The following is a 19,264-nucleotide window of genomic DNA, read 5'->3' as shown; positions in this document are numbered from 1 at the left end:
ATTTTTAAACTTTGAATATGGTTTAAAATCATTTTTTAAATTAGCCTGTTTGTTTAATAAAGTAGAAGAAGCACATGAAGCAGAGGACATAGATATCCCCTCTGCTCTGTAGAGTCAGATGGCATAATCAACTTTCCATGCTATTGGATTGACTCGTTCCAGTTCTGGGAGAAGTATCTACACCTCAGAACTACATCTGGCCAAAATCCTCTTAATCCAGCACTCTATAAAATCAGATGAAACTGTTTTTCCAGAACATTGAGGTCACCATAGCACAGGTGTAGAGTTTTAATTATTTCATTACCTAGAAAACCAAATCTGTACTCAGTGATCTAAGTGGTCATTTTACCGGAAAGACACAAGTGTTTGTTTTTATTGTATGATCACTTTTAATCTCACGGTATCAGATGTCTGTTAGGTTAGGGTTGCGAAGAAGTTCACATCTTTTCTTAAGATGCAATGCTGTAACATACATAGTGGTATTTTTTTTTTTATAAAGTATTGGCCAACTTACGGAACACACCCTTGAGCTTGAGAATTCAGTTGCAGCATCATATAGTAGTTTGGGTGATCCGGAAAGCTGTAGACTGTTTCCAGTGCCTCCATATTTAGTTTCTGCTACTTCTAAGATATGGAACCAGATTTACACATGACACCATTACTGTAGAGGGTCCCAGAACCCAAATAAATATAATATTGAGGGGAAAAGAAGGTCTACAGTTAATTGCTCCTAGAACTGACTCACTCTTCAAAAGAGTTTTCTTCTTTCATGGAAATAAAGATATGTACATGTGCTCATTAATAAATAATTAATAAAATACAAGATATTCCCTACATGTTTGATTTGACTTTTTTGGATTGCATTTTTTTTTTATTTAATGCTGCGGTGTGGGGGCGCTTACACAGGGTTGTCCTTTGGTGGACAACTCTTTTAAGGGTGAATTTCCAGATCATGATTATGTAATTGATCTGTATTTTTGAACTTACGATTCATTCCACCTGCACCGATCCGCATGTCACATGTGCAGGAGGCCCGAATTCTATACTTTTCGTTTAGAGGAATTTATAGTAAACACACTCTTATTGTGACATGTTATGCATAGGTCCCTTGGGACAGAATTTTGGCAGATATATGCTCTATCCCATACAGTTTCATGTTTCCAATTCGGGGGCCCTAATTTACTTTTCCTAGTCTGCCCTCAGAGGTGCAGTGTAGAGACATGCACGTTTCACGTTCTAGGGTGCAATATTGTGGTTTATAGTTTAGAAGGTGTCATCTGGTCTGTTCTGGACAATGTTCACTCTCTTTTAGAAGACACAAGAAGGTACCCAAGAAATAAAGAAGAAAATAAACTTTGTAATATAAAGCGGCTTTTCTTTTTTGAACCTTTTTATACAGTTATTTCAGGCAAAAGTTCCAAAAAAATAAATCAATTGAAAACTGCCCCCCGGAAAAGCTCTTTTAAATCAAAGTTGTAGAAGTTTCTAAGCCAGACTTTCTTTTGTAAAGACAATATGAGCATGGCTTCACCTTCTGTAAAAAATGTTCTCAGTACATGTTCCAAATATGTACATGACTTCTTTAGGCATCTATATGAATGTATAGCCATTGTTTGGTGGTTGTATTTAATAAAAAAAGTGTTCTTTCCTATGTAGTTGGGCGTTGCAAAAACGGTATATGCTGCTCTTTGTCATATTGGTGGTCTATGATCTAAGTATGAACAATATGCTTTACTGGGGCCCCTGTCAGATGACGACATCAAGAGCATATCTGACATGATGTGCATCAAATCCCCACAACATAATTTAAATAGAATGTAATATTTCTATTGTCCGGTCATTTGAGTTCTATATAATGTTTCCAATATCTTATTATATAAGTTGTTTGCTTGGCTATTTTCTTTCCTCTACTTTCCACTGGGTGGTGCTGCAGGAATTCCTACCTTGTCTTGATTTCCCAGCATGACGCCCCCCCAAACATAATAGGAGGAAGTCCTGATATAGAACATTTTTACAGCTTGAGCACAATAGAATCACCGAGGATGCTCTGGACGGAAACATTAACATTTCTGCGTATGGAAAGATCAGCATCACCATGTTTTTCTGGTCTATTCCCTGAGTTTAGTGAGGCTGCTATCATTGTTATTGACTGTCATTCTTATACCGCCATACTATGTATGGAGTGGGGAGCATCTGCAGCAGTGTCAGACGATTGGTCATCTCCTGCATCTTTACACAGGAACAACCATATAGACTGTGCAGGTTTTTCACATCATTATACCACATCCTGCCTATGTGTGCGACCTGCAAAGGTTTATCGTCTTGTAGGCAGCTCGTGTCTTCCTTTCATTAAGCAAAGCCACCTTCTGTACAGAAATATATAATAATGTGTTGTTAAAGGACCTGGAACTAGTGAAGTCAAAGAAAAATGCATCCTCTACTTAGACATCATATTGGTTTGGTTTCAAATGGTGCATTTGCCCTATGGATAAACGACCCAACAAATATTCACAGCCTCAGAACTTCTGCACACGGCTCTTTTCTAGCTTCATGTTGTACTGTGTGGTATTTTAGGCCATCCATATAAATACATGGTTACTGTACATTTAGGTGCCTCCAAGACACAGAAGAAACTTTTCCTGATAGATTTTGTACATTTAAAAAGGACCGGTCACCTCGGCAAACACTATTAACCTGCAGATATAAGGTTAGTATACACTGCTCAAAAAAATAAAGGGAACACAAACAGAATATAACTCCAAGTAAATCAAACTTCTGTGAAATCAAACTGTCCACTCAGGAAGCAACACTGTTTAACAATCAATTTCACATGCTGTTGTGCAAATGGAATAGAAAACAAATGGAAATTATTGGCAATTATCAGGACACACTCAATAAAGGATTGGTTCTGCAGGTGGGGACCACAGACCACATCTCAGTACCAATGCTTTCTGGCTGATGTTTTGGTCACTTTTGAATGTTGGTTGTGCTTTCACACACGTGGTAGCATGAGACGGACTCTACAACCCACACAAGTGGCAAAAGGGACTGCAGATCATCCAGGATGGCACATCAATGCGAGCTGTGGCAAGGTTTGCTGTGTCTGTCTGCATAGTGTCCAGAGGCTGGAGGCTCTACCAGGAGACAGGCCAGTAAACTAGGAGACGTGGAGGGGGCCGTAGGAGGGCAACAATCCAGCAGCAGGACCGCTACCTCAGCCTTTGTGCAAAGAACAGGAGGAGCACTGCCAGAGCCCTGCAAAATGACCTCCAGGAGGCCACAAATGTATATGTGTCTGCACAAACAGTTAGAAACTGACTCCATGAGGATGGTCTGAGTGCCGGACGTCCAAAGATAGGGGTTGTGCTCACAGCCCAACACCGTGCAGGATGCTTGGCATTTGTACAGAACACCAGGATTGGCAGATTCACCACTGGCACCCTGTGCTCTTCACAGATGAAAGCAGGTTCATATTGAACACATGTGACAGACATGACAGAGTCTGGAGACGAAGGGGAGAATGATCTGCTGCCTGCAACATCCTTCAGCATGACCGATTTGGCAGTGGGTCAGTAATGGTGTGTGGTGGCATTTCTTTGGAGGGCTGCACAGCCCTCCATGTGCTCACCAGAGGTAATCTGACATTAGGTACCGAGATGAAATCCTCAGACCCCTTGTGAGACCATATGCTGGTGCAGTTGGCCCTGGGTTCCTCCTAATGGAGGACAATGCCAGACCTCATGAGGCTGGAGTCTGTCAGCAGTTCCTGCAAGATGAAGGCATTGAAGCTATGGACTGGCCCGCTCATTCCCCAGACCTGAATCCGATTGAACACATCTGGGACATCATGTCTCACACCATCCATCAACGTCATATTGCACCACAGACAGTCCAGGAGTTGGCGGATGCTTTAGTCTAGGTCTTGGAGGAGATCCCTCAGGAGACCATCCGCCACCTCATCAGGAGCATGCCCAGGCATTGTAATGAGGTCATATACTACACTACTGAGCATCATTTCCTTGTCTTGAGGCATTTCCACTGAAGTTCGATCAGCCTGTAACTTCATTTTCCACTTTGATTTTGAGCATCATTCCAACTGCAGACCTCCGTGGGATATTAGTTGTGATTGACGTTGATAATTTTTAGGTTTTATTGTTCTCAACACATTCCATTATCTAATGAATAAAGATTTACAACCAGAATATTTCATTCAGTGATATCTAAGATGTGGGATTTTAGTGTTCTCGTTATTTTTTTGAGCAGTGTACATGTAAATGGCATTACAATGCTACATGGCTGTTTTACTGAAAGTGCAGCTACTGGGAGAAAATTAATTTACTTCCTCCTGGTAGCCGCTGGCTTTCAGTCATAAAAGTGTAAATGGAGTGGCGGCAACTGTAAACACACCCCGACACTGACAGCTCTCACTACACAGATGCGCTGTTCCAAAACCTTTCAATCAAAGGCCTGGGGCATTATTGTAGCCGCTGCTTACTGTATAGTGATAAGTGACTAGCAGTGCTGCATGCCTTGATGACCGAAAGTTGGAGGCTCCTGGGAGGAAGGAAGTACATTTTGTCCCAGTAGCCACACTTTTATTAAGGTGGCCAGGTAACATTGCAACAGTATTTATCTATAGAATAACTCTATATTTAAAGGTAATTAGTGTTTTCTGAGGTGACAGATTCCCTTTAAAACGCCTTATCCAAGCACATGTTTTTTTCCTGTTGATGATAATGGATTTGATGGTGCTTTGGGGGAATGTCAGAGGTTGGTGTATATATATATATATATATATATATATATATATATATATATATATATTTTATAACCCAGCCATGACTTGTACTTCTCAACAACTTTATCCCTGCCTTGTTTGGAGATCTCCTTGGTCTTCATGATGTTGTTTGGTTAGTAGGGCATATTGCATAATGGTGTTGCAGCCTCGGTGGCCTTTCAGACAAGGTAAAGTGTATATACTGACAGACCATGTGACACTTCTATTGCACACAGGTGGTCTTCCTTTCATAACAAAAAGCGGTGAATACATATGCGCATGCCAAATTTTATTCATTTGATCCCATAAACTAAATTGATGCCTTTTATTTTTCTATATTCATTTCACCAACTCAGACTGTTTAGTGCTGACATATCACACACAAACCGGATTACAAAAATATTTAAACATGTAGTGTAACAAAATAGGTAAAAAGCAAATGGGGTGAATACTTGTGCAAGCCACTGTATATTTACTGTATAGACATTTTTGCTATCAAACTTCACATATAGTAACATTTCTTGGTAGAAAACGTGGTAAATATTGCACATTTTTTCTGCTTCAGGCACAGACTTATATTCAGTTGCAGACACAAACAGCATGTCTTAATGGTTATAAGACACTTCAGAGTTACGGAGTAATTCTTCTACACCTCAAAGATACCACACTATGGTACACCAACCCAGGCTCCCGTCTGGCCAGAACAGCATGCTATCACTGAGCCTCTAGAGACAGTTTCACTCCACACTAGCTGCCTACGGGAATCACACCTCCGTCAGCTATATTTTTATGCCACTACAGGTACTCAGAGTTAAGAATACCCGCTGATATACAGTGGCATGTAAAAGTTTGGGCACCACTGGTCAAAATTACGGTAATTATGAACAGTTAAGCAAGTTGAAGATTAAATGATCTCTAAAAGGCCTAAAGTTAAAGATGACACATTTCCTTTGTGTTTTAGGCAAAAAAAATTGCAAAAAGGGAAATGGGCCGATGCAAAAGTTTGGCACCCTTGAAGTTTTGAGTGCTCAGATAAGTTCTGAAACCTTGGTCAAAGTTAATTAGTCTGTTTGAGTTATGGCTTGTTCACTATCATCATTAGGAAAGTCCAGGGGATACAAATCACCCAGCTTTATAAAAACCAGCCTCTTCTAACCTTGTGCCAAAAACAGCAGCCATGGGTTCCTCTAAGCAGCTGCCTAGCACTCTGAAAATGGTGGAGGCCGCAAAGCAGGAGACGGCTATACGAAGATAGCATAGAGTTTTCAAGTTGCCCTTTCCTCATTTTGAAATGCATTTAATAAATGGCAGTTAATAGGAATGGTGGAGGTCAAGTTAAGGTCAGGTAGACCAAGCAAAATTTCAGTAAAGGTACCGTTACACTAAACGATTTACCAACGATCACGACCAGCGATACGATCTGGCCGTGATCGTTGGTAAGTCGTGTGGTCACTGGGGAGCTGTCACACAGACAGCTCTCTCCAGCGACCAACGATCCGGGGAAAGACTTCGGCATCGTTGAAACTGTCTTCAACGATGCCGAAGTCCCCGGGTAACCAGGGTAAACATCGGGTTACTAAGTGCAGGGCCGCGCTTAGTAACCCGATATTTACCCTGGTTACCATTGTAAAAGTAAAAAAAAACAAAACACTACATACTTACATTCTGATGTCTGTCACGTCCCCCGGCGTCAGCTTCCCTGCACTGTGTAAGCGCCGGCCGTAAAGCAGAGCGGTGACGTCACCGCTGTGCTCTGCTTTACGACCGGCCGGCGCTGACACAGTGCAGGGAAGCTGACGCCGGGGGACGCGACAGTCATCGGTATGTAAGTATGTAGTGTTTTTTTTTTTTTACTTTTACAATGGTAACCTGGGTAAATATCGGGTTACTAAGTGCGGCCCTGCACTTAGTAACCCGATGTTTACCCTGGTTACAGGTGAACACATCGCTAGATCGGCGTCACACACGCCGATCCAGCGATGACAGCGGGGTGATCAGCGACCAAAAAAAGGTCCTGATCATTCCCCACGACCAACGATCTCCCAGCAGGGGCCTGATCGTTGGTCGCTGTCACACATAAAGATATCGTTAGCGGGATCGTTGCTATGTCACAAAAAGCGTGACGTTGCAACGATATCGTTAACGAAATCGTTATGTGTGAAGGTACCTTAAGAGCTGCTTGTAGGGTTGCTAGTGAGTCAAATCAGAAGACCTGCTTGATTGCAAAATACCTTCAGAAAGATTTAGCAGACTCTGGAGTTAATATACCATACATTGTTCTACTATTATTATTATTATTTATATAGCACCATTGATTCCATGGTGCTGTACATGAGAAGGGGTTACATACAAGTTACAAATATCACATACAGTAAACAAACTAACAATGACTGACTGATACAGAGGGGCGAGGACCCTGCCCTTGCGGGCTTACATTCTACAGGATTATGGGGAAGGAGACAGTAGGTTGAGGGTTGCAGGAGCTCCGGTGTTGGTGAGGCGGTAGCTCCGGTGCTGGTGAGGCGGCAGCTCCGGTGTTGGTGAGGCGGTAGCTTCTTGGTGATGAGGCAGCAGCGGTGTCAGTGCAGGCTGTAGGCTTTCCTGAAGAGATGAGTTTTCAGGTTCCGTCTGAAGGATCCGACTGTGGTTGATAGTCGGACGTGTTGGGGCAGAGAGTTCCAGAGGATGGGGGATATTCGGGAGAAGTCTTGGAGGCGATTGGATGAGGAGCGAATAAGTGTGGAGGAGAGAAGGAGGTCTTGGGAGGACCGGAGGTCACGTGAGGGAAGATATGTTGAGAGATACCGTCAAAAATATGTCCTCATGGAAGAGTCATCAGAGCAAAATCTCTCCTGCGTTCTCACCATAAAGTTCAGAGTCAGAAGTATGCAAAATAACATTTAAACAATCCTGGTGCATTTTGGGATCAAGTCCTGTGGACCAATGAGGTTAAAATAGAACTCTTTGGCCACAATGATCATAGGTATGTGTGGAGAAAAAAAGGGCACATAATTAAAGCATAGGGTTGGACCAAACATGCTTTGGGGTTGTATTACAGCCAATGGCATGGGAAACATTTCACAGGTAGATGGAAAAATGGATCTAATTCATGTCAAAAAGTTCTTGATGCAAACATAACACCATCTGTACAAAAGCTGAAGCTGAAAAGAGTATGGCTTCTACAGATGGATAATGATCCTAAAAGCATGTCAAAATCCACAGTAGACTACCTCAAAAGGTGCAAGCTGAAGGTTTTACAATGGCCTCACAGTCCCCTGATCTGATCATTATTGAAAATCTGTGGCTAGATCTCAAAATAGCTTTACATGCAAGACGACCCAGGAATCTCACAGAACTGGAAGAATTTTCCAAGGAAGAATGAATGAAAATCTCTCAAACAAGAATTGAAATACTCTTGACTGGCTACAAAAAGCATTTACAAGATGTGATATTTTCAAAAAAGGGTGATACTAGATACTAACCATTAAGGGTGCCCAAACTTTTACACTAGCCAATTTTCCTTTTTGTAATTTTTAAAATGTAAAAGATAGGAAAAAATAAATAATAATATTACCCTTTAATTAAAGGTAACCAGCTACACATGGAAACATTTTTTTCATGTCAAAAGTGTCCAAAGACCAGAGGTAGGCAGATAAATTTGGAAGGAGAAGCCCCAGTGTGCAGTCCATACCCTGTGCACCAAAATCTAATTAGCAGATATTTTAGTGGTGATGAAAGAAGAACCACAAAACAGATTTCTTCACCATTATCATCAATTTAATTATTAAAGCTGTGTCTTTACTTTACAAAATTGTGCTGACAGGTTCTTTTTAACACAAGCTACAGTGGAGCAGTGATTGATGGGCGAGACGTCACAGATAAGTAGACTTACTGAGCAGGGAATTCACAATGGGGCAAATGTAAGAGTCCAGATATCCTGTGCTCTGCTTCCCAGTATCCTGCCTGTCATGGAAACGGAACAGAAAGCAAAACCAGGGCTTCCATCACACAACCAATTCCGGTCTAATTGTACAGATCACCAAAAGAAAACTATTTACCTAGAATATGGGGGGAAATAGATTAGTGACCATTATATACGATCTATCGGTTTAATTTAGAAGCAATTTAGTGCAGGCAAGAGCATAGGGCTTTATTCTGCTGTCCATACTAAGAAAATTATACATCATGTACAATTATTATGGAAATCAACAGCAGACATGTCCAAGAATACACCGTAATGATTGAGCAATCAGACAGAATTAACAACATAACATGGATTAACATATGAGCAAATAGCCTTAGAAATAACCCGCACCACCATGTCAGAAGTGGTTACTTTCTGCTCTTATCTTATTCCCACTGCTTGACTTAGTATATCGTCTTTTTTTTTTTTTTTTTTAACAGTACTTCCATAGATATGGGTCTTTAGTGCTAATTTTATTGTTTTTAGCACAAAATATAAAGGTCCATAATTGTGGAATGGCTTGGCGGATTTAAATAAAAGAAAAAAAAATGTGTCATGCTCAGGTGAGCGGTGAGAATAAAATAAACTACACATCTTGCCACTTTTGACCTGGTGACAGGTCCTGTTTGACTGTTATATTGTTTCCTTTGGCGCAGAAATCAGCCTTAGGCCACGTTCACACTATCAGTATTTGTAAGCCAAAACCAGGAGTGGGTGATACATACAGAAGTGGTGCATATGTTTCTAATATACTTTCTCTGTTTGTGCCTCTCCTGGTTTTGGCTTACACATACTGATGTAAAATACTGACCAAATACTGATAGTGTGAACATCTACTATATAAAGCTGAATGTGTGTATGTGTGTATGTATGTCCGGGATTGGCATCTGCACCGTCGCAGGTACAGCCACAAAATTTTGCACAGTCACACGTCTGGACCCCGAGAGCGTCATAGGCTATGTTGTGAGGTGAAATTTTAACCCCGCGCGTTCCAATTCACCAAACAATTTTGCCCCTATCTACATAATGGGGAAAAAAGTGAAAGGAAAAGTGTTGGAGGCGTTGAAGCTACAGCCACAAAATTTTGCACAGTCACACGTCTGGACCCCGGGAGCGTCATAGGCTATGTTGTGAGGTGAAATTTTAACCCCGCGCATTCCAATTCACCAAACAATTTTGCCCCTATCTACATAATGGGAAAAAATGAAAGGAAAAGTGTTGGAGGCAAATTGACAGCTGCCAGATGTGAACAAGGGGGACGTAAAGAGTGAGAGCGATGGCGCCAAAGAGTATATACCGTACAGTTGCTAAGGTGGGGCCCCGACATGGGATACTCACCACACACGGGGATATGAACACACACACAAAATGTGCCACACACTTCCACGTGCTTGAACACATATCACCCTCAGCACACATTTCACCACACATTCTCCAACCTCGCCACATAAAAGTCGAAACACAAAAGTCGCCGCTCAAAACTCGCCACGCGCAGAACTCGCCACATGCAAAAACTAGGCTCTTGCAAAACTCGCCACAAGTGCAAAACTCACCTCATGGAAAACTCGCCACACGCAAAACTTGCACATGTGGAAAAATTGCCACATGCACAAAAGTTGCAACACATGCAAAATTTCTTCACACAAAACTTGCACATACTCAAAAGGCACCACACAAAACTCGCCACGTGCAAAACTCGCCATGCGCAAAACTTGCTGCACACAAGTTGCTACACTAACCTGTCACATGCAACTCGACACACAAAAAGTTGCTACACGCATGTTGCCACACACAACTCATCTCACAAAAGTCGCTACATACATGTCGCCACACGCAACTCAACACACACAACTTGACAAACGAAACTCACCCTAAAACACACACAAGTCTGGTCTTATCCTTCAAAAATAAAAATCTGATTAATAAGCAGACAAACTACAACAAATGTACCATAAAGGAAATACGGCAGCTGTCAGTCACATGACCTGTCTATTATGTGTATGTGTGAGCTAATATATACTGCCAGGGGGAGGGCTTCCTGCTGGCTGGGGATTTATCAGGCTGCCAATTTAGCTTACAAATACTGAGGTAAAAATACTGAGCAAATAACGTGTGAACGAGGTCTAATACAGGAGGAGATGACACACAGGTATATACTATATACAGGAGAGATGACACACAGGTATATACTATATAGAGGAGGAGATGACATACAGGTACATATATATACAGGAGGAGATGACATACAGGTATATACTATATACAGGAGGAGATGACACACAGGTATATACTATATACAGGAGCAGATAACCTACAGGTATATACTATATACAGGAGGAGATGACATACAGGTATATGCTATATATAGAAGATGACATGCAGGTATATACTATATACAGGAGGAGATGACAAACAGATATATACTATATACAGGGGAGATGACACACAGGTATATACTATATACAGGAGGAGATGACATACAGGTATATACTATATATAGAAGGAGATGACATTCAAGTATATACTATATATAGGGGAGATGACACACAGCAGGTATATAATATATACAGGGGAGATGACATACAGGTATATACTATATACAGGAGATGACATACAGATGTATACTATATATAAGGGAGATGACAAACATGTATATACTGAGGTGATGAGGTGAAAATGAGAGGTGTGAGGTGAAAATGAAAAGGTGTGAGTGCAAAATGAGAGGAGTGAGGAAAAATAATGGAGTGATCAGAAAATGACAGATGTGAGGTTGAAATGACAAGTGTTAGGGGGGAATGAAAGGAGTGAGGGAGAAAATGAGAGATGTGAGGGAGAAAATGAGAGATGTGATTGGGAAAATGAGAGGCGGGATGGGAAAATAAGAGAAGTGACGTGCTATAACTAACCACAGATATTTACTATGCCCAGGCAACGCCGGGCTCTTCAGCTAGTAGTCTTATAGGAATGGACGAACCTCTGCTGGCAACCAGTGATAATTAAGCTGCATAGAAACAGTTGATTGTTCTTCGGCAGATCACTGGTATTGTTATAGAGGTCAATGATAGGAAAAAGTGATCCTATGAACGTTAATTTGGATGATCTTGTGGATTGTAAGCTAGTAGGGGCAAGGTCCTATCCGCGGCTGAAACAAGTCTTAATTTTATGTATGTGTTTTTAACCTTTTTTACATGTACAGCACCTTAGAATTAATGGTGCTTCAAAAATAAGCATTGGTGCATATAATCACAGATATTTAGGGTGGATTTACACTAGCCACTAGTGCTGTTAAAAGGGAACCTGTCACCCCATTTTTCGCCTGTAAGCTAAGGCCACCGCCATCAGGGCCTTATCTACAGCATTCTGTAATGCTGTAGATAAGCCCCCGATGTAACCTATGAGAAGAAAAACAAGTTAAATTATACCCACCCAGGGGGCGGTCAGAGAGGCCTGGCGCCTGCAGTACTTTGCCCTCAACAGGACAGACAAAGTACACCTGCACAGGAGCCGCGACAGGAAGCAAAGAAGAGGACGTCATCGTATGAAGATGGGAGGCTCCAGACCGCGATGCTCATCGAACTGCACTGGGACCGCCCCTGGGTGAGTATAATCTAACTTTCAGGTTACATCGCGGGCTTATCTACAGCATTGTAGAATGCTGTAGATAAGCCCCTGATGGTGGTGGCCTTAGCTTATAGGTGACAAATGGGGTGACAGGTTCCCTTTAAATGACCGCTATGTTTGCTGATTGGCGATAGTTTAGTATCCTGTTTAAATAGGCTGACCACTCATCTCCATGCGCACCAGCAGATTGGTAATATCCAGTGCCCATAAGTTGCCATTGATCTTGGCAGCACATATCTGGTTTACAAGGATGATGTGCTGCCAAGTATGAGGTCTTTAAAGCAAGCTGAAAAATCAGATCACAGAATGAACAAGTGTTTTGCTCATTCGTCGGGTGATTGGCAGCCTGTATACAATAGCCGATTATCAGAAAATGAGCGTTCCTAGGAATGATCATTCACAATTTTCGGCCACTGTAAATGCAGCTTACGGTCAGTACAAAATAGGACAATGAATATTCAGCTCAAAGCTGGGTCTACAATCTTGTTCATCTGTTTTAGTCAGTGCAGTGTAAAATCCTAAGGCTAAAACCTATAGATGTGTTCGGCTACCAATTTGGGAAATTACTCAAGCTTATTACAACAGGGAATCCTTAGTTTTCCATGAGTCGTTATGACTGAGCAGCACACTAAGCTTCAGATCCATATTACTGATCACATAGCACTCCCCATGTTTGTGTGGGTTTCCTCCTGGTTTTGTGCTTTCCTCCCACACTCCACAGACATACTGATAGGGAATCTAGATTGTGAGCCTCAATGGGGACAGTGATGATAATGTCTGTAAAGCACTGTAGAATTAGTCGCGCTATATAAGAGTAAAATGCATGGCAATATCTGAATGTGAACAGTCAGGTCTGATCAGTCTCCATAGCAAACAGCACTCAGACAAGTCTGCCATCTTGTGGATTATTGGGGGAACTGAAGTTACGGGTATATGCACTATGAAGACAATGCAGGCTCATTAGACTAGTACAATCAGACAGACATTACATGGTCGCATGTTAAGTTTATCACTATTGATTAATTGCAACAGGATTTTTTTTATAGAAAAAAATGAATGAATGTTTGTCAGACCTTGATTGTTAGGTTGAAAATAAATAACTGAATGCATCCAATGTAAAAGTGCCCACTCAAACAATAAGTTTCTGATATTCTTTTTGTAGGTATGGAGAGTGCAATCACTCTGTGGCAGTTTCTGTTGCAATTGCTGCTTGATCAAAAACATGAGCATCTTATCTGCTGGACATCCAACGATGGGGAATTCAAGTTACTCAAGGCTGAGGAGGTGGCCAAGCTATGGGGACTGCGGAAGAATAAAACAAACATGAACTACGACAAGCTTAGCCGTGCCCTCAGATACTATTACGATAAGGTAGGCGCATGGGTGGCTTCATCTTAAGAGGGTTATACTGTGCTCAGCAGAACGTTCCATAAACAGCATCAATCATGCACACGATACAATGAGGCATGTGCTAAGCAAAACCTGCCAGAACCCAAAGGCTCAAACTGCCCAGAAATAAACAACTGGTGTACATGTGAAGTACCACATTTTTAGGTTTAGGCATTAGTCACATTTTTCCCCAGACACTTCAAAACTAAGGAGTCAATTTGCGAGATACTAGGAAATGTTATTTTGGTGCAGAACATTAGTGTAAAGAAGTTGAGTATGGAAACTAACACATTTAGCGAGATGCATCAATGTTATCAGGAAGCACGGAACACAGTGTGGATTGGCCCAATGTCTCTTTAGTCTTCGGCTGTGGAAATTTAGGAAGGTATTACATCTGTCTCAATGTGTAGTTATCCAGCAGGGAGATCATAGGATTCACCTGATCAGTAGTGTATGGCTACAGAAATACAGCGACACAAAACGGGATGATTTTGGACTGATCTGCAGTTATGTTTACAAAAAATAAAGTAACATTTATGTGATATAGCTGATGCTCAAATATATTTTAGAAGTGAGTAAAGAACTAGTGTATATTGAGACATGAAATATGTCAGCTTACCGGTACAAAGTTGTGATAATGCCAAATGGAGCAAACCTCCCATCCACACAATGTAATAATAAGCATTATTTGCAGTCCGTGCTTCTCGCCTGGAGTGTACTGCTACACATCCTTTAGGCTAGAATGCCTCCATACACATACATAATAGTCTGTGTTGGTGGGACTCGTCATCGGAGGTGTATGTGTGCTTCCTGACAGATGATGTTAAGGTGAGAAGGATCAGCATGCCGTATTATGACAGATAAAGGGAACCTGGCAGCTGATACATGCTGCCTGATCCAGGGGAAACATGTATGAGGCATTGACTGTATGATCTCAGCCAGATACAGTATGTTTGCCACAGCGCTTCATAGAAACACATACTTTAAAAGCCGCCGGGAACAGAGATGTGCTGGAGGCTAGTCGGACAAGCGAGTCCCCGGCGGTGTCTTCCCACCCGCTGCCCTGGAGTGAGAAGCCTCGCAAACATACCTGCCTGAGATCATACAGCCAGTGCCTGATACATGCTGCCCGTGGAGCAGTAACATATACAGGGGCTTCTCACACAATTTGAATATCATCAAAAAGTTAATTTATTTCAGTTCTTCAATACAAAAAGTGAAACTCATTCTATAAAGTCATTACAAACAGAGTGATCTATGTCAAGTGTTTATTTCTGTTAATGTTGATGATTATGGCTTACAGCCAATGAAAACCCAGAAGTCATTATCTCAGTAAATTAGAATAATTTAAAAACACCTGCGAAGGCTTCCTAAGCATTTAAAAAGGTCCCTTAGTCTGTTTCAGTAGCTCTACAATCATGGGAAAGACTGCTGACTTGATAGATGTCCAGAAGGCAGTCATTGACATACTCCACAAGGAGGGTAAGCCACAAAAGGTCATTGCTAAAGAAGCTGGCTGTTCACAGAGTGCTGTATCCAAGCATATTAATGGAAAGTTGAGTGGAAGGAAAAAGTGTGGTAGAAAAAGGTGCACAAGCAACCGTGATAACCGCAGCCTTGAAAGGATTGCTAAGAAAAGGCCATTCAAAGATTTGGGGGAGATTCACAAGGAGTGGACTGCTGTTGGAGTCATTGCTTCAAGAGCCACAACACACAGACATATCCAGGACATGGGCTACAAGTGTCGCATTCCTTGTCTCAAGCCACTCATGACCAATAGAAAATGCCAGAATCATCTTACCTGGGCCAAGGAGAAAAAGAACTGGACTGTTGCTCAGTGGTCCAAGGTGTTTTCAGATGAGAGTAAATTTTGCATTTCATTTGGAAAGCAAGGTCCCAGAGTCTGGAGGAAGAGTGGAGAGACACAATCCAAGCTGCTTGAGATCTAAGGTGATGTTTCCACGATCAGTGATGGTTTCGGGAGCCATGTTATCTGCTGGTGTAGGTCCACTGTGTATTATGAAGACCAAAGTCAGCGCAGCCGTCTACCAGGAAATTTTTTAGAGCACTTCATGCTTCCCTCTGCAGACAAGCTTTTTGGAGATGTAAATTTCATTCTCCAGCAGGACTTGGCACCTGTCCACACTGTCAAAAGTACCAATACTTGGTTTAAAAACAACAGTATCACTGTGCTTGAATGGCCAGCAAACTTGTCCGATCTTAACCCCATAGTGAATCTATGGGGTATTGTCAAGAGGAAGGCGAGACACCAGACCCAACATTGCAGACGAGCTGAAGGCTTCTATCAAAGAAACCTGGGCTTTCCTAACACCACAGCAGTGCCACAGGCTGATTGCCTCCATGCCACACCGCATTAGTGCAGTAATTGATGCAAAAGGAGCCCCGACCAAGTATTGAGTGCATTTACTGAGCATATATTTCAGTAGAAAAAAAACACCATAAGAGGAAAAACCTCCACTATTCTAAACAAAAAAAACACCAGTATACAGGCAAAGACCCAGGTGCAATAATACCGATAATGCAGCCACCCTACAATGAGGAATGTGTATTTGCCATCTTAATTTGGGTCCGCTGCACCTTGGTTAGTGCAATTGTTGGAGGCCTTGAACAGGTAAGCATCTTTGCCTGTATACTGGTGTTTTTTTTTCATATATTTCAGTAGGCCAACATTTCGGGTTTTAAAATCATTTTTCAAGCTGGTGTTATCAAGTATTCTAATATTCTGAGATAATGACTTTGGAGTTATCAATGGCTTTAAGCCATAATCATCAACATTAACACATGAAATAGATCGCTCTGTTTGTAATGACTCTATATACGGTAATATGAGTTTCACTTTTTGTATTGAAGAACTGAAATGGATTAACTTTTTGATGTTATTCTAATTTTGTGAGATGCTCCTGTATGTGTTTTGGTGGAGTTGGGAAGATATAGCCACAGGTCATACAGCTTTCACCCGACCACTAAGGAGGTGTTCCTCAACCCAAATCCGCAAGAGCCATCAACAGATCATGTTATCAAGATTTGTTTAGTATTAGCCAGGTTATCACTCCATCACCTGTGCAATACTAAGGAAATATTGAGAACATGATTTGTTGATGGCTCTTGAGAGTTGGAGTTGGGGGACACTGATCTAAGGTGTATGGGCAATTCTGTAGTAGCAGTGGCATGGAAATTGAAGATGCAGGGGTAGAAGTCATACCTAGGCCCTGGTGCATGAGAGGTTCAAAAGTCACTCATTAGTATACACCAGTATTATAAATGCCACAAATCGGGGTTCTTATAGAGTTATCACACCCTTTTATAGTAGTAATATTATCCCTTGTTGAGTGACCATTCATTGAGAACAGTTGGCTGGCCACTGGCTTTCTCAACGTCTTCTGTTTTATCATGTTTAACTTCACGTACATTTTGGCAGCACCAGGTGCTTCTTGTTTCTGAGTCTTAGAGCTTGGTCCAATTTTGAGGTTGAAAGGTTTTGTTTTTCATTCAATTTAACAGTTCATTATTTGTATCTTTCTTTTCAGAACATTATCAAAAAAGTTATTGGCCAGAAGTTTGTCTACAAGTTTGTATCCTTTCCAGAAATCTTGAAAATGGACCCTCACACTGTGGAGGTGAGCAGGGATAGCCTATTGCTGCAGGACAGCGATTGCAAGATCCCAAGTGATCTCCATGAGCGGCACAAGCAAACCTTATCAGCCTTGAAGCATGCTAGCCGCAACGAGTACATAAACTCAGGATTATATTCCTCCTTCACCATAAATTCACTGCAGCACCAATCCGATAACTATAAAGTTATAAAGAGTGAAAGGTTAGAAGAGGAGGAACTAGAAGAGGAAGATGACGAAGAAGACCGACGGGAAGCTAAAAGTCCTATGGATGAAGTCAGGACTGTTATAAGATTTGTTACAAACAAAATGGACAAAGAAACTGTCCGGCCTGTAATTTCACTGCCTTCAACTTCAGAATCAGCAGCTGCCTCAGCCTTTTTATCATCAAAATTGTCTGCCAAGAGGTCTCCCCACGTATCTCCAAACACAGCGAGTGTTTCCTCTTCACCACGTTCATCACGATCCCCTTCTCTGTCCCCTAATCTGTCCTTCTCAGCAGAGCAAAGGCGCTTCTTCGTAGAATATCCTGACACCATGGAACCATTAAATCTCTCATCAGGTTCTAAAGCAAAGCTTTCCTGTCATCCTCCGAAAGCTAAGAAGCCCAAAGGCCTGGAAATCTGTTCTCCACCTCTTCTCCTTTCCAGTAATGATATTGGTTCAATTGCTCTCAACAGCCCAGCACTTCCTTCAGGATCTCTGACTCCAGCTTTTTTTACGGCTCAGGTAAAATAAATTATGTGACCACTACAACGTAACACCTCAGCGATATAAACATTAGCAATAACCTAAAAAAATATTAAGTTAATGTTACTCTAAAGTTCAGAAAGTAATGTAACAAAGAACCCCAGAAAAATAAAAGGTTTCCAGAGTGTAAGGCTGTACACGAAAGGAAAACCCATTCTTAAGTGCTCCATGACATCAGTGACATAAATAGAGCAGCGAGGCTTCCTTTAGTCATTTCACTTCAGACTGATGCATTCTTCCATAACAATGTTGGTCAACATACGGTAGGATAAACGTATAAATTAAATCATTTCTTTATAATGTAATACAAGAGCTAAAACACCGATTTCATTCTGCACTGTTGGTGCACTACAGCATTGTGTTCTCCGTTCTATTCATGATAAGGGCTGTCTCAGATGTCCGCGATAATGGATCAGATGTCAGATCACAATACACAGGCTGGCCACACATCTCCTGACCCAAGCGTGACAGCGTCCTAGAAATGTACGACACTATCACAGGAGATGTGCTGCCTGCCCGTGCATTGCGATCTGACGTCTGATCCATTATCACAGACATCTGAGACAGCCCTTATACATAGAAAAAATAGTAACATAGTCCCTGGACAAGACACAGTCCCCTAGGTCATGTGGCATCATACGCCTCCGTAAAACATCTTGTTCTTCCCTTAAATCAATATTTCTCAGAGACTAGCTATGAAATAGCGAATGGATTTCAGCGCTAGTCATCTTAAAGACTTTTTGTGTAGATTTGAAAGGGAAAAATTAAAAATATTGCTTCCTTTAAGTTAGAAGTAATGTATGGGAGACCCTATTACAGATCCTTTAAAGGGACTCTGTCACCTGAATTTGGAGGGAACAATCTTCAGCCATAGAGGCGGGGTTTTCGGGTGTTTGATTCACCCTTTCCTTACCCGCTGGCTGCATGCTGGCTGCAATATTGGATTGAGGTTCATTCTCTGTCCTCCATAGTACACGCTTGCGCAAGGCAAGATTCCCCAAGATCGTTCCGTATTCGGGTAGATGTCCCCTATTTAAATCCTTTTGAGCTTTCAAAATTCTCATTGACATCAATATATCCCGATCGTATAGCACTACAAACATTGTATACGTTTTACAGCTTTCTCATCAC

At 41.6% G+C, this 19,264-nt stretch overlaps 1 protein-coding gene across 2 annotated transcripts in view; it reads left to right on the top strand.

Annotated features, from left to right (window-relative positions):
* ELK3 (ETS transcription factor ELK3) overlaps positions 1–19,264 on the top strand; it is a 78,569-nt gene that overhangs the window by 56,750 nt on the left and 2,555 nt on the right. For both annotated transcript variants that reach the window (XM_069764466.1, XM_069764465.1), the window contains 2 exons: positions 13,525–13,733; positions 17,300–18,112. In XM_069764466.1, coding sequence (XP_069620567.1) covers positions 13,527–13,733; positions 17,300–18,112 — 1,020 coding nt within the window. In that variant the 5' untranslated portion in view covers positions 13,525–13,526. The remainder of the gene's footprint in view (positions 1–13,524; positions 13,734–17,299; positions 18,113–19,264) is intronic.

Source organism: Ranitomeya imitator, chromosome 4 (assembly GCF_032444005.1).
Source record: "Ranitomeya imitator isolate aRanImi1 chromosome 4, aRanImi1.pri, whole genome shotgun sequence".
NCBI lineage: Eukaryota > Metazoa > Chordata > Amphibia > Anura > Dendrobatidae > Ranitomeya > Ranitomeya imitator.
This window is presented reverse-complemented; position numbering and strand designations above follow the sequence as displayed.